Source organism: Ahaetulla prasina, chromosome 8 (genome assembly GCF_028640845.1).
Source record: "Ahaetulla prasina isolate Xishuangbanna chromosome 8, ASM2864084v1, whole genome shotgun sequence".
NCBI classification, from domain to species: domain Eukaryota; kingdom Metazoa; phylum Chordata; class Lepidosauria; order Squamata; family Colubridae; genus Ahaetulla; species Ahaetulla prasina.
In genome coordinates this window covers 31,213,660-31,238,934 of record NC_080546.1, presented here as the reverse complement: position 1 = coordinate 31,238,934, position 25,275 = coordinate 31,213,660, and the positions used below count along the sequence as shown (strand labels likewise).

General features: G+C 37.1%; 1 protein-coding gene across 5 annotated transcripts in view; it reads left to right on the top strand.

Moving 5' to 3' along the window:
• Positions 1-25,275, top strand: part of CAMK2D (calcium/calmodulin dependent protein kinase II delta) — a 161,382-nt gene that overhangs the window by 88,750 nt on the left and 47,357 nt on the right. For all 5 annotated transcript variants that reach the window (XM_058192328.1, XM_058192329.1, XM_058192330.1 and 2 more), the window contains exons 5-12: positions 492-557; positions 4,374-4,446; positions 9,391-9,493; positions 11,240-11,323; positions 12,510-12,604; positions 16,120-16,242; positions 17,523-17,606; positions 18,351-18,393. In XM_058192328.1, coding sequence (XP_058048311.1) covers positions 492-557; positions 4,374-4,446; positions 9,391-9,493; positions 11,240-11,323; positions 12,510-12,604; positions 16,120-16,242; positions 17,523-17,606; positions 18,351-18,393 — 671 coding nt within the window. The remainder of the gene's footprint in view (positions 1-491; positions 558-4,373; positions 4,447-9,390; positions 9,494-11,239; positions 11,324-12,509; positions 12,605-16,119; positions 16,243-17,522; positions 17,607-18,350; positions 18,394-25,275) is intronic.

Here is a 25,275-nt window from a genome sequence, read left to right as displayed (position 1 = left end):
AGATCCTGTTTCCTGTCTTGGAAAACCATCAAGTTAAGAGTTGATGAAGAAGAATAGTTAAATAGAACTGGTATCTCATCCAAAGTGAGGGAGTGGCAATTTGAAATAATATAAATCCTTGGAATATAATCCTTCACCATATCTGCTATTGCACTGCTAGACAGTGCAATAAAATGTGCAATTTATGCATTATATTGAGGTCCCCCAATGAAATATACCTAAGGAAGGTTCATATTTTATGTAAATAAAAATTCACCTCTGCAGAATGTATGGAAGTCAGAAATTTTTTTAAAAAATAATAATGTGTAAGTCCAGCAAACATTTATCTACTAAGGATATACCCGATATATCTGAATCCAGAACTGAGTTTTGTTGCAGATCCTTCATAATCTGAAGCAGCCATATAGTATTTGCAAAAAAGTTGGGTAAAAATTAAATTTCTAACTTAGTTTTTTTTTTTAATCTGTAAAAATGTTTCATATCATTACTAGAGTTACCGGAGGTGAATTATTTGAAGACATTGTTGCAAGAGAATATTACAGTGAAGCAGATGCAAGGTCAGTGCTGAATTTTTTTTTAAAAAAAATCATCTGGGTATTCTCTAAATTTGATCAACAAAATAAAAATAAATTTAGCGTGATACCTGAGGCAAATTACAGTAACCGTTCTTAAATCTCAGTCGTGGAAAACAGTACTCATTTAGCATACTGGGATTCCACTTGTTTTGCATTTTTCAGAGTCTATTTATAGATGTTTCTTTCCACAATGCATTTCCCATTGGAATATTACCATGAGAATTTGGTTCTACAAATAAATATGCCATTATTATTTTATGAGTTGTATCAATACATCTTTCCTTTTATACATTTCCTCTGTCATTAGATTAGAGCAGGGGTGTCAAACTCTATTTCATTGAAGGCCGAATCAGGGTTGTGTTTGACCTCGGGGGGGCCAATGGGACGTGGCCAGGAGGCATGGCCAGCTCGATGTCACTCATTGAGGCTCCATTTTTGGCCACAATGGCCTTCCTGGGCTCCATTTTTGGCTGTGACGGCCTCCTGCAGCCCTCTGCCAGTGAAAATGGACCTTGGGTGGGGGCACGCAGCCCTCCTGAGGTCCCTGTTCTCTGGCAGCAGCATTGTGGGCTGGTCCTTCATTGTTTCCAGGGTGGGCCCGCAGCCCAGATCTAAGCATTTGCGGGCCAGATCCGGCCCCGGGGCCTTGAGTTTGACACCCCTGAACTTGAGCAGCATGATGGTAGTAAAGTATGGTTTTTTTCTTCCTTCAAACCCCACCCCATACCTTACAAAATGATTTTGTAGAAGTTCAACTATTCCTAAGGTGAAAAAGGGGAAATAGATATGGCAGTGATTGATTTGCTCATCTAGGAAGTTTCATACTAGTTTTTGTTGGAATTTTAGAAAGGATAGGGGTGATAACTGTGGTCTAAATAACTTGTGCCTACTGAAATCAAGGAACCCAGCAAAGTCTAAAAGTTTCCAAAACTAATAAGTTCCAATATCCATAACTAGTCTATATCTGGGACCCATATCTCGGCTTTTCCTTTTCCATTGCAGGCAGTAAAATCACTTCACGTGGCTTTATTCTTGGCCTGCCACTGTAGCAGTGACATCAGAATAATGTTCAGTTTTTTTATTGACACCAATAAAAAGTTCACCTGTAAAAGCAAGGAATTACTCTTTACTTTCTTTAGTACTGAACTCAAAGCATCTAAAGGCCTGTCTTTATAATTTGCTGTCTATGTTTTCTATACTTAGCAAGTGTGTGATAAATATAACGGCTGAGGTAGAGAGGAAGATAAATAAATGAATGGGTTGAAGGGTGCATAGTCTCGAAGACCAGAAAAGTAACTGTTCATTAGCAAAGTTACCATATTTTTTGGAGTATAAGACACACTTTTCCCCCCTAAAAGAGGCTGAAAATTTGGATATGTCTTATACTCTGAATGTAGCTTTTTCAAAACTTTTTTTCAGCCCTAAGGAGGTGCTAGTGAGTGAAGTGATCTCCAATCTCCGTGCTAAGCTTTTTTTCAGTGAAGCAAACTTCCTGCTTTGCCTGCTCCCTCCAACTTTCAGCTGTGAAGCTTTTTTTTCAGCCCTAACCAGGTGCTAGTGAAGCGATTTCCATGCTTTCCCTATTTTCTCATTGCTTCTCCTTCCAAAGATTGGTTGTGCTTTAGAAACTGTTTTTTATCCCCAAGCAGGGGATTAAACACAGGAAACTAATGTGCAGAAGCTGACTAGACTAAGGACGCTAGCCAGATGAATACCTGGTAGGCAGATTTTTTTTCCCTATTTTCCTTCCCAAAAACTAAGTTGCGTCTTATACTCCGGTGCGTCTTATACTCCGAAAAATACGGTATCTCTGCTGGAGGAAAGGAGAAGTTATTTTTGCTGACTCTACTTTCCCTAAAAACATCACACAGCATCTTATCAACTTCTGTAAAAGAGCACTGCAGGGATCTTAGCAGAAGAGGAAGAAAAAAGAGAGAGATCTTCTTCTTCCAATGAGTTTATCTACTGAATTTACCACCCTTGAATCCTATAAATTCAAGAGACTCCCTATTGTTTCCCCCCCCCTCCCCCAAAGATGACTGCTAGTAACTGACTGCTTCAAATGCACTTTTCAGTTACACACACTGATTCCTCCCCACACACATTTCCTGTTCTATTAAACTGTTTGATTTTCAAGAAGCTTTGTGCTTTTTTATTTCCTCTGTTTTATTGTTTTCATTATGCTCCTATATAAAAATGTTTATATATGTTGGAGTTAACCATGAAAGAATAATGCAGAAAAAAAATAGCCATTATGCCATTTATTACTGGTAATATGTGGAAAGCATGCATATATTGGAACGTTTTGCATTGTATTTGTTTGTTCAATTAATATGTACTCTCTTAAACACACTAGACAATAGAATATAACCCATATTGGTTGGCAAATATTCATGCTCTTCAGGATGTATAATACCCACAGCTTCATATTTTTCAGCATCATTCCAAGCACACTGACTAATCAGTGAGCAAAATTCTTTATTGGACACTATGCATAGTCTTGACTATCATGACCAGTGGTTAGACAAGTTCTCTCTGCTATTTATGTTGATGTTTACACTGCACTGCTAGCTACAATAAGCCTGTATTATTTATTATAGACCTATCACCTAGCATGTGTCTTAACTTTTCCTCTCATATTTCAGCAAATATTCCACCAAAAGTATACCTATTATATGTTATATGTTAAATGTCATTTCTTTTGAGTCTCTTGACAATTTTTTCCAAAGAAAAAGAGAGAAATGCTGTGTTTCAGTTCTGTGTGTAATTAAAACCTGTCTGAAAATGTGATTTGATTATTTTAAGTTATTACTATTTTAAGTTACTTTCATTATTATTATTATTATTAAATTATTTTCTGTATTTAACGTGATTATGTGCCTTAAAATGTTTTCCCCTCCCCCAAAGATGACTGCTAGTAACTGACTGCTTCAAATGCACTTTTCAGTTACACACACTGATTCCTCCCCACACACATTTCCTGTTCTATTAAACTGTTTGATTTTCAAGAAGCTTTGTGCTTTTTTATTTGCTCTGTTTTATTGTTTTCCTTATGCTCCTATATAAAAATGTTTATATATGTTGGAGTTAACCATGAAAGAATAATGCAGAAAAAAAATAGCCATTATGCCATTTATTACTGGTAATATGTGGAAAGCATGCATATATTGGAACGTTTTGCATTGTATTTGTTTGTTCAACTAATATGTACTCTCTTAAACACACTAGACAATAGAATATAACCCATATTGGTTGGCAAATATTCATGCTCTTCAGGATGTATAATACCCACAGCTTCATATTTTTCAGCATCATTCCAAGCACACTGACTAATCAGTGAGCAAAATTCTTTATTGGACACTATGCATAGTCTTGACTATCATGACCAGTGGTTAGACAAGTTCTCTCTGCTATTTATGTTGATGTTTACACTGCACTGCTAGCTACAATAAGCCTGTATTATTTATTATAGACCTATCACCTAGCATGTGTCTTAACTTTTCCTCTCATATTTCAGCAAATATTCCACCAAAAGTATACCTATTATATGTTATATGTTAAATGTCATTTCTTTTGAGTCTCTTGACAATTTTTTCCAAAGAAAAAGAGAGAAATGCTGTGTTTCAGTTCTGTGTGTAATTAAAACCTGTCTGAAAATGTGATTTGATTATTTTAAGTTATTACTATTTTAAGTTACTTTCATTATTATTATTATTATTAAATTATTTTCTGTATTTAACGTGATTATGTGCCTTAAAATGTTTTCCCCCCTCCCATTCTGCCCTTGTATCTTTGCAGTCATTGTATACAGCAGATTCTAGAAAGTGTTAATCATTGTCACCTAAATGGCATAGTGCACAGAGACCTCAAGGTCAGTATCTGGTGCCCCGTAGGTTTGTTAAGACTTTTGTTTTATTATTATTTTATTTGTTTTTGTCTCTCTTCTGTCTCTCTTCTTCTTTTTTTTTCTTCCCGGCTTGAGTTTTAAGGGTGGGTCGGCTGAGAAGTTCCCTTGGCTATCCTCCTCACCCTTAATATGAGAAATGGATAATGCATGAGGCTGCTTTCCACTCTGCAAATGTCACAGGTTTAATGTCCATCACAGAAAAAGGTAGAATAGGTACTGCTAAAAAGGGACCTTCGAAGAGATGTGGTAGCTGCCATAGGTATCAGGAACCATTTTGGAAGGAGATTACCTCAGTCCTGTAGCCTGTATCTTTGACTGACCTTTGTCTGTGATAGATGTTAGCCTGCAGGTTTAAAACACCACTTCTGTTCAGAGACAATGGGTTATTGTAGCAGAATGACTGGCTATGCATTGCTCTGCTAGAGTAGGATGGATCCCTCAGGCAACAGGGATCAAATAATTGCTTGGCGAAATGAAACCATGAAGGGTGAATAATTCATCTCAAATACAAAACTACTTAAAGTAAATTTACTTTCAGGGTTGCTGGTGGAAAAAAGGCCTCCAAGGCGAGTAAAGGAGGGAAGGAACAAACTGCACCAGATATTTAACCCAAGTTTCTAAAATGGGTTTACCAGAGCAATGATATGCTCTCATTGTCCGCTTCTCAATATATTATGCATATGCCCAACAGTACTACCTTCTATCCTTTTGTTGAGCCCAAACATATCCCTATCCGCCTCCTGTTCATGCCCTACATAAAAGTGGGCTAAAGCATGCGTGTATTTGCAGTGCACATTCACAATGTCTGAGGAAGTAGCTGTTCTAGCGGAGGAATGCAAAACCATACATTTTTAAGAGGTTGTGAATCACGATCTCAGCCTGTTCATCATTTTGCACTTTAACCCAGTCTCACTGAGGTTATACAGACAGTGAGTGTACAGCTTCGAACTAATATACGCCCCCTGGTGTTTGCATGCAGTCATTGCATTCAGCAGATCCTGGAGGCTGTGCTACACTGCCATCAGATGGGCGTAGTCCATCGGGACTTGAAGGTGAGTAATGCTGTGGGGGAAGATAAATCATATTACACAGATTCAAAGCACTACATAGCTGCATTTTTGCATCTAGAAGCAAAGAGATGTCCACTGATTATTTTGCAAGTTGTTCGTGGTTGCAAAAACAGGCAACTATTTTTTTTCCTTGCAGATTTAGGATTCTTGTGATTCTTCTTTGCCTACTTTATTCCCACCTTTCTCTATACATGTTAATTCAGCTATGCAAATACTGCTACGGTTAATCAGTTGTCCCATAGGATTAGTTTCGACAGGTTTTTTCCTAATGTGACATTGTTGACCAGCAGTTCCAACTGATTTTTCTACAATTAAAAAAAATATTTAGACCTAAAACATACAGTGAGCAAATATAGAACAGTAGTAACAAATATGAGCAAATGGTTTGTCATTCTTTTGGAACTTAATTCAGGACTTACTGTGTGTAGGCACATACACATAAATGCACACATTCTTTTCATAAACTTAGAACAACCTGTCTGTGTTTTGCAGGTTGTAACAGTAATAGCCTAAAAAATTCAGTCTAAAAAATAAGCAGAATCTCATAGAACATTTTAAAGCAGTTTCTTTCAGTTGCTCCCTGTTTAGATGAGATCTGTAATAAACTATAGAGCTGCCTGTTATTCTCGCATTACATTTTCAGAAGGAAATTCAGACCCAATAGGGCTTCTGGAATTTACTAATAGATTTCATACTGTGAACATTCATCATAGCAAATCTGCATGGTTACTTTAGGATAACAGTAGTTCCTCCTGACAGTTATTTGGAATGATTTATTCCCAAACTAGATCTAGTGTGCATTTGATGATATTCTGCAGTCATTCATGCTCTGTATGTAACAGTATGTTGATGTATTTATGGCAACATCTTCATTGGCTAACCTTGACAAATATACAACACTACCTTATAGTGGGTGAGGATAATTGGGGAGGGTGAGTGTGCATCTATTCCTGTACATTACTTCTGATAATAGTCCTAAATATGCTTTGGACTAGAACCCATATTATGCATAAAATGACTGCCTAGATAGCAAGGTATACACAAAAAGTATAAAAGAGTACAATAAGAAAAAATGAAGACATGTACATGTGTTGGTGTATACAATTGTACATCATTTTTTCTGTGATCAGGAAACATTTATTTATTTAGCTACCTAATGCTTGCTTCCCCAAGTGTCTATCTAATACATACACAAGAGCCTACATCACAATTCATTTGTTTAAAATAACCCAAGATTCTTTTTAGAAATTAATACAAAACAAAGAATTAATTAAAATTATCTACCATTAGAATAACAGACTTGATAGATTATTTTTAAAGAAAAAACAATTAAAAGAACAGAAGCTCTTATTTTTTAAAACATTCATCTTGCCACCAATACAACAATATATGCAATAAAGTATTTATGTCAACATTCTGGGTTCTGTTTTGTTTTTAAATCAAACCCCTTCTTCAGATATAAAACTTGAACATTTTATCTTGGATAAAGGATTCTGTAAATCATATACTGTTTAAACACCTATGTACATTTTAAAATCATTTTGCAAGGATGATGTAAAAGATGGCCCCAGAATGTTTCAAGAGAAGAATGACTTCATTCAGTCTTGAATTAGTGCTGAAACCCATTAAAACAAATCTGACTCACATTTATAGAATACAATTTACTGGTCTTAATTTCAATACAGGTGTAGTTTTCTTTAAAGGTTAACTTCACCTTATGACTATTACCATTTCTTTCACTATCTTTGATTGATTTGGCCAAATAGCTTTTTCCTGAAGAATCAAAAAGAATATTACTCCTTGTTATTTGTCATTTTTTTAAAAAAATCTTGTTTTATTTTGCCAGCTAGGTCACCTCATATGTGGATTTTAAAATATAAACTTAGATTTGTAATATTATTTTAGGATACCCTTTATACATACAGTTTAGATCTTAACACAAAATATGTTTTATGCCTCTTTTATCAATATTATAATAAAGAAACTAAAAAATATTGTTTTCTGTCTACTATATGCACATCTGCAGCTAAAGTGCAACTTTGTGATCCACACACTGACTTGTTCCTTTTTTTGATGGAGTCTCAAGATTCCATCTCCGTTTAAATCCCCCATATTTTTGTCCAGTTGTGTACATTTGCCCCAACTTATTCAGAACTCATGCATGACAAATCTATTGACATTTCCATCATCCTGAACTGGCTGATGCATGTTTTTTAAGGGCATAGTCAGTTGCCCAGAAGTCAGAGGAGCTTGCTATTGAGTGTATGGCTGCTCTGTAATTATTGGAACATATTTCTTTCCTTAGGACTGTGATATCTGCTTCACATATTTATGTCCAAGGTTACTTGTTTAGAATATTCAGTGGTTCCCATGGAAGATTAGGTTGTTATCCTAGTTTTGTGTTGTGCAAGATCTAGGTATTTTTTCTATCAAAGTGTATAAATGTAATACAATGTACTTGTGAGAGTTTTTGAAATTCCATTCCCAGGCATCCAGAAAGTGCAAGTTTAGACAGAAGCTAGTATAACATCACAGGTCCTGCATAGGAATTTGAAAGTTACAGATAGTAAGATTATCAACGCTTTCTAAGAACTATCCTCTACTAACTTTTTTCTGCCTTAAAAACCTTGCAGATTAATTGGCAAACTGCTTGTAAAATTGATTGCACTTCTTAGAATTCTTGTTATAATAAAACTTTTTTTTTAAAAAAAGTTTAGATTCCAAATTGAAAAATGCAGGTAGTCTTCGACTTACAACAGTTCCTTTAGTTACTGTTCAAAGTTACAATGTCAATGAAAAAAGTGACTTATGACCGTTTTTCACAGTTACGACCATTTTAGTATCCCCATGATCATGTGATCAAAGTTCAGATGCTTGGTAACTGACTCATACTGCGTCCCAAGGTCATGTGATTACCTTCTGCAATCTTTTGACAAGCAAAATCAATGGGGAAACCTGATTTTTAACAACCATGTTACTAATAAACTGTGGTGATTCACTTAACAACTGTGGCAAGAAAGGTCATGAAATGGGATACAAGTCACTTAACAAATGTCTCACTTAACAACAGACATTTTGGTTGAAAGTCGAAGACTACCTGTAGCATTGAGTATGTTTAGATATAATGGAATACTGACATTTTAAGATGATCTTAACTATATTACAAGCTAGATCTTAAGACTACTGTTACTGAATTGCAAGAAAGTTTCATTTGTATCTTTCCTGATATCTAGCAGTCATATAAATTTTGACAAGACAGATATAGGTAACATTTCTAGATAATGTATCCCTTTTGTAATAAATCATGTTTATGATGTATCTATTTTTAGCAAGGAAAAATATTTGAGCCTTGGTTTCATATCAGTTATGTGGCCATAACTTTTCCTACAAGAAGAATGTGTTGAAGAAGTGATTCTGTGTCCCATGTAGAAGTTTTCAAGAGCTTGGAATTATGAGAAATTCAGGCCAACTAATCTGATGGGCATCAGGTTGGATAAAGTTAATAATCTTATAATTTGGGAAAATTTTGTATTCCCAAATAAAATTTGTAGATACTTGATAGACCAGTCTTAGAGGCTTCTAAAAGGATTTCTAAAGAGAAGAGAGGGTTTAAAAATATAACAGAAGAAAACAGCCGTACTCTAAATAATTTGTGGATTTGGGATCCATTTAAAATTTCTCAGAATCAAATTTTTATTACTTATCTTTGGAAATAGGAAAATGTGTTTTCCCTGTCTCCAACTTAATCTATATAAAGTAATTACTACTGAATTAGAAATACTGACTTATCTTCTACTTCCCTTTTCCTTTTATTTTCTCTCTTCTGTCCTTCATAAAGCCTGAGAACTTGCTTCTAGCAAGCAAGTCAAAAGGAGCAGCTGTAAAACTGGCAGATTTTGGATTAGCAATTGAAGTGCAGGGTGAACAACAGGCCTGGTTTGGTAAGAAAAAAAATTCAGTTTGTATTATATCTTCCTATTTATCCCAACATCACTACGCCATATTAAATTAGTGTGCCCGCAAGTGGGACATTAAAGAAAGCTACTATAGATTTGCAAAAGTTGCCTGAATTGGCACTATACCATTGAATCAAGCTGTTCTAGCATCCATTTTCTCCGGTCAGAAATCTACATTAACCCTCATCCCCAAATTAGAGGCATAAAATGCACGAAATAATTAAAGAAAATCTGAAAATTGTATGCAAAAAGCAAAAGTGAATGTTACCTGTACCTATTAGCTTACTTTGGAGAAATATGTTTTTTGAAAAACCTACATAAGAAGATTTTGAGAAAGTTCTCCCAAAATCTGTACTCGATAAAGGAGATATTAAAATGCTACACCATGAAAAAAAATTCAGAAGATGGAGATGTTAAAAGGGATGCGATTATGCCAGAGGTTTTCTTTATCATTGAAAAAAGGAAATCATAAATCAGTTGTCCCTTTCAGTTTTCCAAAATATTCAGAACCCAGATAAATCCCTAGAGCAGTGTCTTTCAAGCTTGGCAACTTTATGATGTGTGGGCTTCAACTCTCAGTTTACCGGCTGGGGAATTTTGGGAGTTGAAGTCCACACTTCTGAAAGCAGCCAAGGTTGAGAAACACTGCCCTAGAGCAGGGGTCTCCAACCTTGGCCACTTTAAGACTTGTGGACTTCAACTCCCAGAATTCCTGGGAGCAAAGCTGGCTGAGGAATATTGGGAGTTGAAATCCACAAGTCTTAAAGTTGCCAAGGTTGGAGACCCCTGCCCTGGAGCATAAAACAAGCTGAAAGGGTAAAAAAGAAAGAGTGGGAAAAAAACTATTGGTGTAAGTTTGGAAGTAATTCACAAATGTTTCTAACAGGTAGCCCTCGACTTATGACCATAGTTGGGGCCAGAATTCCCATTGTCAAATAAGGTGGCTGTTAAGTGAGCTGAACCTGATTTTATGATCTTTTTTGCCATGGGTGTTGAACAAATCACTGCAGTTGTTAAGTGAACCGAGCTTCTCCCAGGATGCTGTAATTATAAATACATGCTGTTGTCAAGCACCCAAATTTTGATCATGTGAATATGGAGATGCTGCAACTCTCTTAAGCATGAGGATAGGTCATAAGTGTCTTTTTCCAGTGCTGTTGTAACTTTGAACAACCGCTAAACACATGGATGTAAGTTGAGGACTACCTGTATTAAAAAAAAATAGCAATAGCACTTAGACTTATATACGACTTCGTAGTGCTTTACAGCCCTCAGCTTTTACAGAGTCAGCATATTGCCCCCAACTATCTGGAACCTCATTTTATTGACCTCAGAAGGATGGAAGGCTGAGTCAACCTTGATGATAGATAGATAGATAGATAGATAGATAGATAGATAGATAGAGATAGATAGATAGATAGATAGATAGATAGATAGATAGATAGATAGATAGATTTATTTAACAGATTAACAGAGTTGGAAGGCACCTTATAGGTCATCTAGTCCAACCCCCCGCTCAAGCAGGAGACCCTATACCATTTCTGACAAATGGCAGTCCAATCTTTTCTTGAAAGTCTCAAGTGATGAAGCTCCCACAGCTTCCGATAGATAAGCAAAGTAAGGTAGAATAGATGGTGACAATGTAGTCTAAACCCAGATACTTGAAAAGGTGTTTTAGTATTTGTTTTCTTCTGAATAGCTTACTATTCACTAAGCGGACTTACTTTTCAGGCTTTGCTGGTACACCAGGATACCTTTCCCCTGAGGTGCTACGAAAAGATCCCTATGGGAAGCCAGTAGACATGTGGGCCTGTGGTAAGTCAGTTATGATTTGGGGGGGGCGGGAGGGGAGGGGAGATTTGCGAGTGCATGCCTATCTCTTAAGCAGACAACTGTTTTGTCCTTCTGTGTGTGTGTGTGTGTGTGTGTGTGTGTGTGTGTGTATGTATATGTGTGTCATACTTATTGTCAGTCAATTTAATGTCAGGGTTCCAAGTAACTTACCTGTAGCAAACAAAATCCTGGGCAAGTATATTCCTCAAAGAATACGTTTATTGGATATGTCATATTGGCACAGGCTTGTGAAAACCGGCTCTGAGTATTCCCACGGGTTTTACCTAATTAAAAGTAAAAGTTTTTCACTTTCTCAAAACAATCAGTCACATTCAGGATGTTGTCCAGTTGCTAGGTGACTCCAGTCCCCTCCTTCCGAGCACCTGTGGGAATGTCCTTGGTTCCCAAGAGAAAGTATTTTGTTTTGGCTACAACACTCCAACTATCTCTATTACCCCCTGCCTATCCCTCTGCTCCAGTGTGTCAGCACTCAAAATGGCCTCAAATCAGGCCAGCTTCAGGGTTGACACTTACGCTATATAGGAAGAAACTTGGAAGAAGTTTTTCAAATCATTCAAAGATAGTTTGCCTTAAGTCACTATAAATGAGGGATGGAAATTCCTCTTACTGTTTCTATCATTCCTGACTGGTATTAAAGAACCACCAGTTTGGTGTAGTGGTGAAGAGACTGTGAATTCTAGTCCCACCTTAGCTAGCTGGTGACTGTGGCCTAGTCACTTTTTCTCAGCCATAAGAGGAAAGGAAGAAAATCTTATGGAACTTCTGTGCACCTGCATTTGGGTTCTTATGTTAAGGAAAAGAAGATTCAGTGAAAGACAATTCTGCTGACATTTCCTCATCATGCTGTTCTGATTAAAATTAGGGTCCATTACCTTGTACTCTAGGAGATCTTATTATGGATTTCCCATGTATCATGTCCTCCAGTTAATCTTTATGTGTGCTATAGTGGTGGGTTGCTACTGGTTCGCCCTGGATCGGGAGAACTGGTAGCAGTGGCGGCGGGAGGCTCTGCCCACCCAACTGGATGTGTCTGCGCTTGCGCAGAAGCTTTGCACACATGAGCCCCCATGAGCAAACCGGTAGCGATGGATTTTGAAACCCGCCCCTGGTATGCTACTTTTACTCATTAATTTAATACGATTTGCAGGTGTTATACTCTATATCCTCTTGGTGGGATACCCTCCCTTTTGGGATGAAGATCAACATAGACTCTATCAACAGATCAAAGCTGGTGCTTATGATGTAAGTAATGCCTCAATTTCTCTCTGTTTTTATCATTGATCATTTATTATCTCTAAAAACACAACACAATAAGTATTTGATATTCTGGCATTCTCTTACTTCCCTCCCAACCTCTGAAATTGTTCCGATGATTTATTTTTTCCTTTGTAGAATTTTCTCTTCTATGTAATATAACACACTGCTAGTGAATATTCAATTGTGCAGAGTTGAATATTTACAGTATGTGCTTTCAAGAGACACAATAAGCTTAAATTGATGCATGGTGGCTAGCATGTAGTCCTATGTAGTAATGTAATAATAATAATAACAACAATAACAACTTTATTGTCATTGTACGTATATACACGTACACAGTATACCCATACAATGAAATTCACTTAACACCCAAAGACCAGGTCCAACACATATAACAATCCCAAAACACCCACCCACCCACCACAAATTCCCTGCCCCTAAACCACCCAAACATCCACACAACAGACCAAGTAATGCTGTCCAACAGCTCACTGATGGTGGCCCTTCAGTTCATTGTTGAGTGCAATTATAGCTCTGGGATAAAAACTATTCAGAAAATGTGTGGTCCGAGTTTTAATTGTTCTGTATCTTCTGCCAGAAGGCAACAATCCAAAAAGATTGTAAGCAGGATGGGAAGAGTCTCTCAGAAAGTTATGCAACTTTATTTCTAAAGATTTAAGTCCCAGAGCTCACTATAACATCATTGCAAAAAAGGCTTTAAGAGTTGTAAATCTTATTTTACGAAGTTTTCTTAAGAGGTCCCTAAGGGGGCATGCATAAGCGCACCACCAATTTATATCCTTTTTTTGTGTGCCAAATTTTTTTCATTTGTCCATGTCTGTGTGTACTCTGTTACTTGTTTTCTTGTATTTGTTGACGAATTAAATTAAATTAAAAAACAAACAAACTTCCTCAAACAGCGAGATTCAAAGATGTCATCCAGGGCTGGTAACTGGAGCCCGATGATATTCTGGTTAGTTTTAATGATTCTCGGTAGAGCTTTTCTGTCCGCTAAATGTAGTTTGATTTATTTTAAAAGGAAAGTAAAAAATCCATTTTAGAAACAATAAATAAAGAATTTCTCACGTAAGTATCTACCCAGCCATAGTTATATTTTTTGAATCAGGTATAGAGATAGCCAGTTTGCTGTAGTGGTTAAGGCACCAGGTTAAACCAGGAGACTGTGAGTTCTAGTCCCTTTGTAGTTAAAAAGATTGACCTTAGATCAGTCACTTTCGGTCATAAGAAGAAGACAGTAGCAAGTCCTTTCTTCAGAATTCGAAGGAACTTGTCCAGGCAGTGTCCAGGAGTCAACACTGATTTGAAGGCACACACACACATGCACACATGACACAAAAAGAGCAGTAGCCACATTTTTTTTAAAAAAAGGATTAGACAAAGTCATTAATCTTCCAGGCAGCAAGCCTTAAATATCAATTACTAAAGAGTGAGCACTGAGGTCTATCACCATCCTGTAACCACTTATGGGTTGCCTGAATGGGGATTGTTTACCACTTTGTAACACAACATGCTGAAGCACATAGGCCCCTGGTTAAGCTAACTGATCTCTTACATCTGAAAATCAACCTTCCAACCTTCCTCTAGTTATCCATCTATTTACCCTTTTCCCTTTGAGATATATGTTTGAGTAAAAGCAGGACAGCCATCTGTTCATGAAGCATTTACTTGGATTCCTTGCTTGAGCACAAAGTTGAATTAGCTGGTCTAGATTGACCCTTCCAGCTTGAGGATTCTATTTTTCTGACCCACAGTCCTCCAGTTCTGTTAGACTGCAGCTTTCAGCATGCCAACCACAGTTAATGGGAGATGTAATCCAAAAGAGCTGGAAGGTATCTAGTGATGCTGATGTAAATAAATATTCTCAGTATAGTTTTTCTGCCACCGTATTGTGCCCATCCCTGACACATCACTCATTGACCATGGTTTGTTACAATTTCCCACACCTATAATCTGTCTTGATTTTGTTACAAGTTTGTGTATGTAGATCTGGTGCAGAAAAATGTGAAATGAGCCATGTAGAACTGGTGCCGCCCACAATGTTTCCATCCTATTTTCTCACCGCTCATCATTTTCAAGTCTGTCAATTGCAGCCACAAGAATCATTTTTTTTAAAAAAATGATGGGTTTTTCTCCCACCCTGCCTTTTAAGCATTGATGCCTGTTGGAATGTATTTCCAAATAGACAAATGTCTCTTCTGCATGGTTATCCTTCTTGCTATCTCAGAAGAGTCCATCATACGAATTGCTTTTCATAAAATAATAGCCTGCTTTCAGAAAGTCTTACAGGCTTCAGCCATGCTGAAATGTACGTGAAGGTTTTCTATAATCAATAGGCAAGAATCAGTGGCATGCAGTGGTCAAGTCAAGAGTAGATTATCTTTCCCAATTATTTGGAAGGTTATCTGAACCTATTACAGCTATTCCCTCTCTTCATATCCCATACAACTGAGTTTTCTTTTATCTAGTCTACTCTTGACTGAGGTTTTCTGTGTCTCAGATCAATACTAATTAACTTGTTTGCTTTCATTAGTGCTGTGCTATAACATTCACTTTCTTTTCAATTGCTCAATTTGTGAGAATGGGAAGAATTTGAAGTGAAGTGAATGGAGGAAATAGCTGTACAAATGCTACTATAGGTTTATAGGAAGAGAGGGAAGATTGCCGTATTTGAGACAGGGAGAAAAGTTTCATCATCCATCAACCCACGTTAAGACAACCTCAAAGTCTGTACAAAATGATTTATTGCCTAGAAAAGAAGTAAAATAATCCTTGATTTGTTTTCAAGGAGTAAAGATCCCTACAAAAACTGTAGCTCTAGTTCAGTGTGACATGATTTTTATTATAACTTTTATTCAGGGGTGAAATGTTCCTGGTAGCAATGGCAGCAGGTGGTTCGGAGAACCAGTAGCAAAAATCCCTGCCCCCCCCCCATGCCCAGCTGAGCCACACAATCATCAGAGGTTTTTTTAAAAACTTTTAAAAGCATTTTTTCTTCAGCTGAAAAAATGTTTTTAAAAGTAAAAAAAAAAAAGCCTCGGCCGAAGAGGTTATAAAAAAAATGCTTTTAAAATGCTCTGATGATCCCAGCTGAGTTGCCTGATTGTCAGAGGCTTTTTTTTCTTTTAAAGGCAAAAAAAATGCTTTTAAAAGAAAACAAAAGCTTCTGACAATCAGGCAACTCAGCTGGGATCGTCAGAACCTTTTAAAAGCATTTTTTACAACCTCTTGGGCCAAAGAGATTGTAGAAAAAATGCTTTTAAAAGTTAAAAAAAAAGTTGCCCCCCCCCCAAGCCATGCCCACAGAACCGGTAGTAACAAATTTTACATTTCACCACTGCTTTTATTGTATTAAAATATGGCAAGCTGGCTAGAAGACATATTTATTTACTTGATGTTTTATCAAAGCCCTTCTCATTGTAATTCACCAAACAGTTCACTGCTGTATCAGTTTGATTTTACATGAGTATGTGTTTTTCAAGTTCCCTTCCCCAGAATGGGATACGGTGACCCCAGAAGCGAAAGATCTTATCAACAAAATGCTTACAATCAATCCTGCCAAACGCATCAATGCAACGGAGGCCCTGAAACACCCATGGATCTGTGTAAGCAATATTTACTACATCAATTATGTTTTGCCCAGGTGTCATGTGCTTGGGAGTCAAAATGTAAGGTTAGGTGTTTGGTTATTCATCCACATCCACATTCTCTTAATCCATTTTACCATTTTGCAACCTATTAATTTCCTCCTATAAAATCTTATCTCAGTATTGTAGTTTACCCTCAGACACGTAGAATTTATACCACAGTGGTAGAAGCAATTGGACAACCATTTGTTTGAAAGGGTTTAGGATTTCCTGTTTGAGCAGGAAGTTGGACTAGAAGACCTCCGATGTCCCTTACAACTCTGTTATTTGTTAACAGTATTTTCCTTTGTTCTCCAGAGAATTGGTGTTTTGTAGTCCCAATACAAAAGGGGACGCGGTGGCTCAGTGGCTAAGATGCTGAGCTTGCCGATTGAAAGGTTGGCAGTTCAGCGGTTCAAATTCATAGGGCCGCATAATGGGGTGAGCTCCCATTACTTGTCCCAGCTTCTGCCAACCTAGCAGTTTGAAAGCACATAAAAAATGCAAGTAGAAAAATAGGCACCACCTTTGGTGGGAAGGTAACAGCGTTCCATGCGCCTTTGGCATTTAGTCATGCCGGCCACATGACCATGGACAGCGCTGGCTCTTCAGCTTTGAAATGGAGATGAGCACCGCTCCCTAGAGTCAGGAACCACTAGCACATATGGTCAAGGGGAACCTTTATCTTTACCTTTTAGTGCCAATACATGAGGTTTCTGTTATAGGATCATATAAGATAACAGCTATAGGTAATCCTCATTTAGCAACTGCCTCATTTAGTGCCCATTCATAATTACAACAGTGATAAAAATATAGGTATGATCAATATTTACAACCCACACATATCTGTAAAGCAAAGGAAAGCTGAAGTAAGGTTGTAAGTATTGTTCCATTTTTACTTGTTGCCAGGTCCAATTGTGGTCACTAAATAAAGCCTACCTGAATTTTTAATTAAGCAACTAAATCAATCCTACAAAGCAAAAAGTATAAAAGCAGGATCTGAATAATATATTGGAATTGATCATCTTTGATCATTTTAAGGAGAAAAAGAATTCAGTCCCTGTTGGTAATCTAATATTTAGTGGCAACACAAATTAAATTGAACTTAAATGGTGGGAAGGAGCACTGTTATTCTGACTTGGAACTCTGGAATTGTCACTGACTTCTGGATGCATCTCCAAAAAAAAAAGAGTTATATTAAATAACAGTGTAGATAAAGCTGCATGCATTGAAACATATACTCTGTTCTTGTCTTTCAGCAACGCTCTACTGTTGCTTCTATGATGCACAGACAGGAGACTGTAGATTGTTTGAAGAAGTTCAATGCAAGAAGGAAACTCAAGGTAAGAGGGCAATTTTCATAGATTCTTTTATTTATTGTTCATAGCATTTCCAAAATATATATTCTAATTAATCCATAGTAGTTAATTTTATATGCGGAAGTATCCAGTTTACATTTATGATTGCTTTTATTCTTCTTTTTTGTGCAAATTGTTTATTATTCGATGCCTGTGCTCCTTTGTTTTAATATTCAGACTAATAAAATAAAGCCAGTTTCCCAATTTGTATGTGCAATTTCTTGCTCTCTATGCCTGGGAGTACAGCATTCTCAAATACTAAAAATAATGTAGCAGATACTGATTATCTGAAACTACACTTATTTTGAGCCCTAGAGAAATTTCTCTTTTAATATTCCTTTTCCTCAATCTTCTCTGTGAGGCTGTATGTGTATGTATATAGGTGTACATTGGAAGGGTGGAGGGAAATTTGCATTCATGTGTGAAATTGAAATAAATGCAAGCATATCTTCCTTTTTAAAATGACATTGTAGTGCCTTTCCCCCCAAAAAATACCAAGTATTGTCAGTTTATGTTTTTAATAGGGAATACAACTGACACATACTTTTATCATATTTGAAAGCAAAACCTCAACAAACATAAGAAGAAAAATATACAGTTTAGTATGTATTATACCACTGTTTATAAATACTATATATTAAGATGAGTAGATTCAGGATTCAATATATTTTGATATTAAAAATCATATGGTTTATCTTCTAAAATATTGGCGTCATGTTGAATTTTCAGGGAGCCATTTTAACAACAATGTTGGCTACAAGAAATTTCTCAGGTATGTGCAGTTTACTTCTATGCCTCTGTATTGTTAACTGTTGCTATGCATTCATGGAATGCATTGTAAAAAATCTTCACTTTGTTGACATAATCTGTTTGTTTTTGCCAAATATATTTATTTTGACTTATGCATTGTCCAATTATAAGTGGAATAGGATGAAATAACCACCTTTTGTTATTTCATCCTTTCTACGATATTTTTTTCTAACTTCTTTTGATATTACAGCTGAACATCCTACAAGAGTTGAAAGCATTTGTTAAAATACACAAACATGAGATTCAAAACACCCCCTTTCCTAAATTTTGTTTTATATTTATATTGGAAAAGAATTTTACAATTAATTCCTCACAGGCTTTATTATAACATGTTGGGTTACGTTTTCCTTTTAAATGTGTCTGAAGGAATAGTTGGGTACATGATATGAAGGATGTTTCTTCAGTGTTCAGACAGTGCTCCTTCTGTATTAGATTACATCCTTGCCATATGCAGTATGTGATGAAAAACTGCTACTTCAAAATGTATGGTGGTTGTCTGCTAGACTCCTATGCTGGGTGTATATCAAATTTCTTTCATAATCTCTTCATTATGCCAAAAATATAATTTGAACAGAAGGCCTGTGGTTGAAACCTTAAAATGCTTCTGATATTTAAGTTTACTTATATTGTTCTAAATAAGAGTTTTCCAGCTAGCATGAGAACTGACACTAGATTAGCCAAGATTGTAATAAGTAATTTTATTATTACAGTGGGTCACACAGTCAGCCAGATGTTTAGAATAGAATAGAATAGAATAGAATAGAATAGAATAGAATAGAATAGAATAGAGTAGAGTAGAGTAGAGTAGAGTAGAGTAGAGTAGAGTAGAATTTTTTATTGGCAAAGTGTGATTGGACACACAAGGAATTTGTCTTGGTGCACATGCTCTCAGTACATAAAAGAAAAGATACCTTCATCAAGGTACAACATTTACAACACAAATGATGGTCAGTATATCAATATAAATCATAAGGATTACCAGCAACAAAGTTACAGTCATACAGTCATAAGTGGAAAGAGATTGGTGATGGGAACGATGAGAAGATTAATAGTAGTGCAGATTTAGTAAATAGTTTGACAGTGTTGAGGGAATTATTTGTTTAGCAGAGTGATGGCCTTTGGGAAAAAACTGTTCTTGTGTCTAGTTGTTCTGGTGTGCAGTGCTCTATAGCGTAGTTTTGAGGGTAGGAGTTGAAACAGTTTATGTCCAGGATGTGAGGGATCTGTAAATATTTTCACAGCCCCCTTCTTGATTCGTGCAGTATACAGGTCCTCAATGGAAAGGCAGGTTGGTAGCAATTATTTTTTCTGCAGTTCTAATTATCCTCTGAAGTCTGTGTCTTTCTTGTTGGGTTGCAGAACCAAACCAGACAGTTATAGAGGTGCAAATGACAGACTCAATAATTCTTCTGTAGAACTGAATCAGCAGCTCCTTAGATTGGAGTTGACATTTTTGCCCACCTATCAAGTACCTGATATAGGCAGATGTCATTGTTTTATAATGTTAACAGTATTGTCTCAGAATATAAATTGTTCTAAACATCTGGCTGCCTTTTGCAATTGACTTATGGCAATTTTGTCAGTGTGAATGATGTTCAAGTAATGTTACAGATTTTTTGGAATTACTCCCAAGGTGCCTATTACTCTTGGTATTATCTTTGCTTTCTTTTGCTATGTTATTTTGTACTATAATTGGTCTCTCATAAGAGAAACTGAATTTGACATTTTTGTCCACCTATCAAGTCCTTCCCAAGAGCTTGTATTACTATTTATATGGTTTGACTGCACAGTCATGCATGGATGTTCAGACTGGATTTGGCATTTTTGTTCACCTATTTCCAAGGACCTGGGATAAGCAGATGTTTTTGTTTGATGGTGTTACAGACAATAGTGTGAAATCATAGCTGATAGTTCTTTATCTAGTGTTGGCCTTCATATACACTGAATTCCTCCCAAGATCATGGGTGTCAAACTTGAAGCCTGCAGGCTGGATGTGCTGGTCACACCCACACCCAGTTTAGCGGGGGGGGAAAGTCACTCTATGTCACGTGATGACGATGTGACTATGTGAGTTTGACACCCCTGTGTTGTATCAGTGTAATATATGTACAGACTCAAGCAAGTGGTCAATTTGTAATTGACAGGTGGAAATTTGTCAATGCACAAATTTTCTAAGTGCCATCACAATTGTTTGGTATGGTGCCTGGAGTGCCAATAACAACTGGACCCACCGCAGCCTGTTTATGCCATAATCTTTCAACTTTAATTTTCAGATCGTGATATCTGTGATATCTTCTCCAATTCTTTATCTGCTATTCCACTATTCCCTGATATTGCCACATCCATTATTCACACTTTGTTCTTTTCAGCTACAGTTGAACCTGGCTTGTGAGGAACTAAGAGCTTTATCAGTTTGTATTCAGAAATACCAAAGTATTTTAACCTGCTCATTTTCAACTACTTTTTCATTTTTTCATTACTGGCATGTGATAATTTTTACAGATGTTCCAATGAATCATTTTGGCAACCATGTTATACATTGTTTATAAACAGTTAGTGCAATCTTGTTGCACAAGCTGAGTATATGAGCTACTGTTTCTTCTGTCTCTTTTGCACAACCTGCACTTTTAATCATTTGACAATTTTTCAATTCTGGCTTTGATTATATTAGTTTAAATAGCTTGGTCTTGACACCCAAAATTAAGCCTCCAGATTCTTTTTTTAATGTTCCAGTTGTAAGCCATTGCCAAGTTTTATCTTTATCTACCATTCCCTTGATCTTTTTTCAAAATTGACCTGTAATACTTTTTCTTGTCAGCATTCTTTTCTTGTTTTATTGCATTGTTTCAATATTCATGTTTTGTTTCCTGCACATTCCAATTTTTAACTGGCATCAATGCTTGTTTTGGCTGCCTTACATGTAATCAGCTAAAGTTTGCATTTCTTCTTTCACTGACTGTTTTACTTGAATTAAACATCTACCTCCATTTCTGTGGGGCAGGTATAATTCTATCAATATCAATATGCGGTGTAGTGCATAGTGAATAGTCATTAGCTTTCTTGTTTTTCAGTTCGAACTGCCCGGTTCAGTTTGTGTCTAGTTAATAATTCCAGGGGTGTTTTGTATCATAGGTATAGCCCGAGTATTGATGGCTTTGATGGTGTTTCCACCATTCAATTTTGTCTTTAGCACTTTTCTCACTCTAAATCAGGGCTGTCAAACTCATGGCCCGCGGATCGGATGCATCACATGCTGGCCACACCCACACCTGGTTTAACGAAGGGGGAAATGTCACGATATGTCAATGATGCCACTGTGACAATGTGCGTTTGACGGTGGTATCAGAGCATTTGGAAGGAGGATTGACCCTACATATCTAGAGGATCCTCACGGTTATAATCTACACAACCAAAGAAAAATTAAGAATGTACAAAGCTCCTAAATTTTAATAGTTAAATATATTCCTTATTAATGGAAACTAAGCAATTTGTCATGCAAAATTTATCCTCTGCTGTTCAGGGATGGTATAGCTTGCCAAGAAATGTTATAACTTTCTTATAAAAGTAGGGGAAGCATGAGCAGAACTGAATGTTCTTCAAGTTCCATTGTTGCTTTAAATTTAATAATTTTGCAGGAGGAATTTAAACTTGCCATTCAGGTGGCCATTTACTGTTGCCTGTTTTGATGGCCAAAGGAAACCCTGCTCTTTCATTCCTTCTTAATATTTCAAGAATGTATATTGGACACAGAACAATTTTGTAATGATTCCTGAATAGCTGTTCCAAGATGGTTGAATGTTTCATATTATGTTGTAATATGAAACTTTTGTGAAATACGCTTTTCTGCTTAACTCTCCATAGAATTTCAGATAATATTCCCTACCATTAAAAGACATTAAAAGACAAAACACATACCTATGGGTATCATTTTCAGCACTTACTGTTCCACTCACTGTCATATGTGATTGTGTATCTTGATTTGGCTCTTTACTCTTTTCTTAATCAAGAGTACTGTAGATCAATTCCTGGTGTGGAACTAGTTCGCCCCCTGTGGTGCACCTTGGAAAGTGTGTGAGCGTGAACCGAATTGACTAACAGTCGTAGGGCAGCAAACTACTACTCTGTATTAGCATTGTAGTCTCCTGGCTAATGTAACACTACCATAAGCTAAATAAATAATAAATTGTAGATCAGGGGAGTCAAACTCAAGGCCCGCAGGCCGGCCGTGGTCAGATCCAGCCTGCAAGGCCATCCTGGAAATAGTAAGGATCTGGCCCCCATCACTTCAGCCTGGTCCAACCCATCCCAGCTGGCGCACATGTGTGCAGGAGGTAGCGGTTGCATGCATGCAGAGGCACAGCCTGTGCCATCCTGGCAGGCATGCATGCACACAGAAGGAGGTGGGCGCACATGTGCACCCATGCCATCCTGGTAGGTGCATGTGAGCACAAGAGGTATGCGCCCACACATCCACTGGGATGGGGTGGGCCAGGACAAATTGACACGTGCGCCCACCAGGATGGGATGGGCAGGACCGAAGCGACATTGGCTGGCCCCTTATCATTTCCAGGATGGCCACGCTTATCAGCCTTTCAGGTGTGTGTATGTGCGCATGGGGGGAGCTGTCCAGCAGCTAGCCCTCCAAGAAATAGGCATGGCAGTGACAGCACTGGCAGCAGGCAGAGTAGGGGGAGGCACGTGATGCAGACCACTGGACATTCCTGCTCCATCCTATGTGACTGGGACAGGGCAGGTGGCTCCCCGGCATATCCAGTAGGCTGGACCGTGTGCCTCTCCCCTGTGCCTCTGCCTTCAGCTATTGCTGCCACTGTGGGCGAAGACAAGGTAAGGAGGGTGTGGGGCGACTGCTGCCTACTCTGTCCCATCTCCTTTGGCTTGTAGTTGGAGAGTAGGTCACCACTGGTCATCTCCTTGGCCCCCTCGCGGGTCTTGCCCTTGGCCACAGGTGGAGCACATTCCCCTCGTGAATCCAACACACTTTGGCACTACTGAGGCCACCAGCAGCTTGCGCAGGTCCATTAGGCCGCTAAGAAGTCAGGATGGGAATTATGGCTCTTTTACGATCTGACTCAGGAATTCTGGGAGTAGAAGTGCACAGGTCATTAAAGGACCATAGTTCCCAACCCCTGTCTTAAGTAATCAATGTATTTTATTTATTTATTTGTCAAGAATGTATTAGGTAATAAGTATAAACATGGATTGGATACAATTAAAGGAAACATTAGGACAGGGACGGTAGACACGCTGGTGCTCTTATGCACACCCCTTACAGACCTCTTAGGAACAGAGTGAGGTCAACAGTAGACAGTCTTAGATTAATATTTTGGGGGGGTTGGGATGAAACCACAGAGTCAGGTATTGCATTCCAGACATTGACCACTCTGTTGCTGAAGTCATATTTTCTGCAATCGAGTTTGGAGCAGTTCACTTTCAGTTTGTATCTATTGTGTGCTCATGTATTGTTGTGGTTGAAGCTGAAGTAGTCATTGATGTGTAGGACATTGTGGCAGATAATTTTAAGTACTACACTTAGGTCAGACCGAAGGCAGTAGTTCTAAGTTTTCTTAGCCCAGAATTTCAAGCCTGGTGGCTCAGTTTTAATATTTTATGAATGAATTCTTAAAATTCATATGAAGTATAGGATTATAGGATTTGATGAATGAACTAACATTTAACCACAGTTTCCTTTTTTTGTATGATACATGCACACAGCAATTTAGTTCATCAGGATTAACGCAATGAGGAGGCAAGACTTGGAATGCATTGTCAATATCAGTCTTTTTCAATAAGAAAATGTGCCCTTTAGACACATTGGCCTGCAACTCCAAGAATTCTCAACCAAGATGGGAATTCTGGGAAGTTTATACCAATTTGGCTGGAGACAGTTGGTGTAGATTACCTTCAGTAATAAAAGTTTGTTTGCAGAGATGAGAAACATTTGATTTCTGGTTCAAAGCAAATCCATAATACGCATCACTGAGTTAGATTTGGACTTTTGTGCTTGATATTGTAGCCCAGCATTTTAGCCATTGCTCTACAAAAGTCAGTGTTGTTTTAAATGCAGTTCTTAAAGAAGAATGAATTCATTTGATCCTGTTAATATTCAGCAAAATGTAATCCAAAAAATTACCAAAGGTTAATCAGATATGTGCTTATTATACTGAAGTTAAAAAGCTACGAATTCATGAAGCTTAGAGATTAGTAAAATTATGCTAATTTCATTTGGACTTGTATCCATCCATTGTTTTTTATGTGTAGAAATGTGTAGTTCCAAAGTATCAACTGCTAGAAGCATTATTCCTCAAATAATACTTTATAAGAACATTGCCTCATTGCTTCAGCCAAATAGTCAGCTTCAATTATTGAAGATTGATATTATTTTTTGAAATATAAGAGGCATTAATACATTCTTGTGGTAAATATAATAAGTAAAATCTTGTTAGTTGGGTTCTTGAAGTGGCAAGACTTACATAATTTTACCACAATGTATTTATTAATTTAGAAAATGTATATTTCATTCATTTCCTTCATGACTCTTGATAATGTACCAAAAAATAACAATAATAAAATGTCTTAAATAAGAAACAATAAAGAAAAGCAAAAACATGAAAATATTAAAATTTATAAATACTCAATTTTTAAAAATCTGAACAATTCTATTTCAGTAAAGAAATATAATTAGTGTTCCTACAATACAATAGAGAAGGGAGCTTCCTTCAACTTCAGTGTAGTTTGTCCCATAAATTAGTCTTTGCAATAGAGAAAGCAAAATTAAACAACACTAACAAATACATTTGTGCTGGAACGTGCAATAGGTATCTAA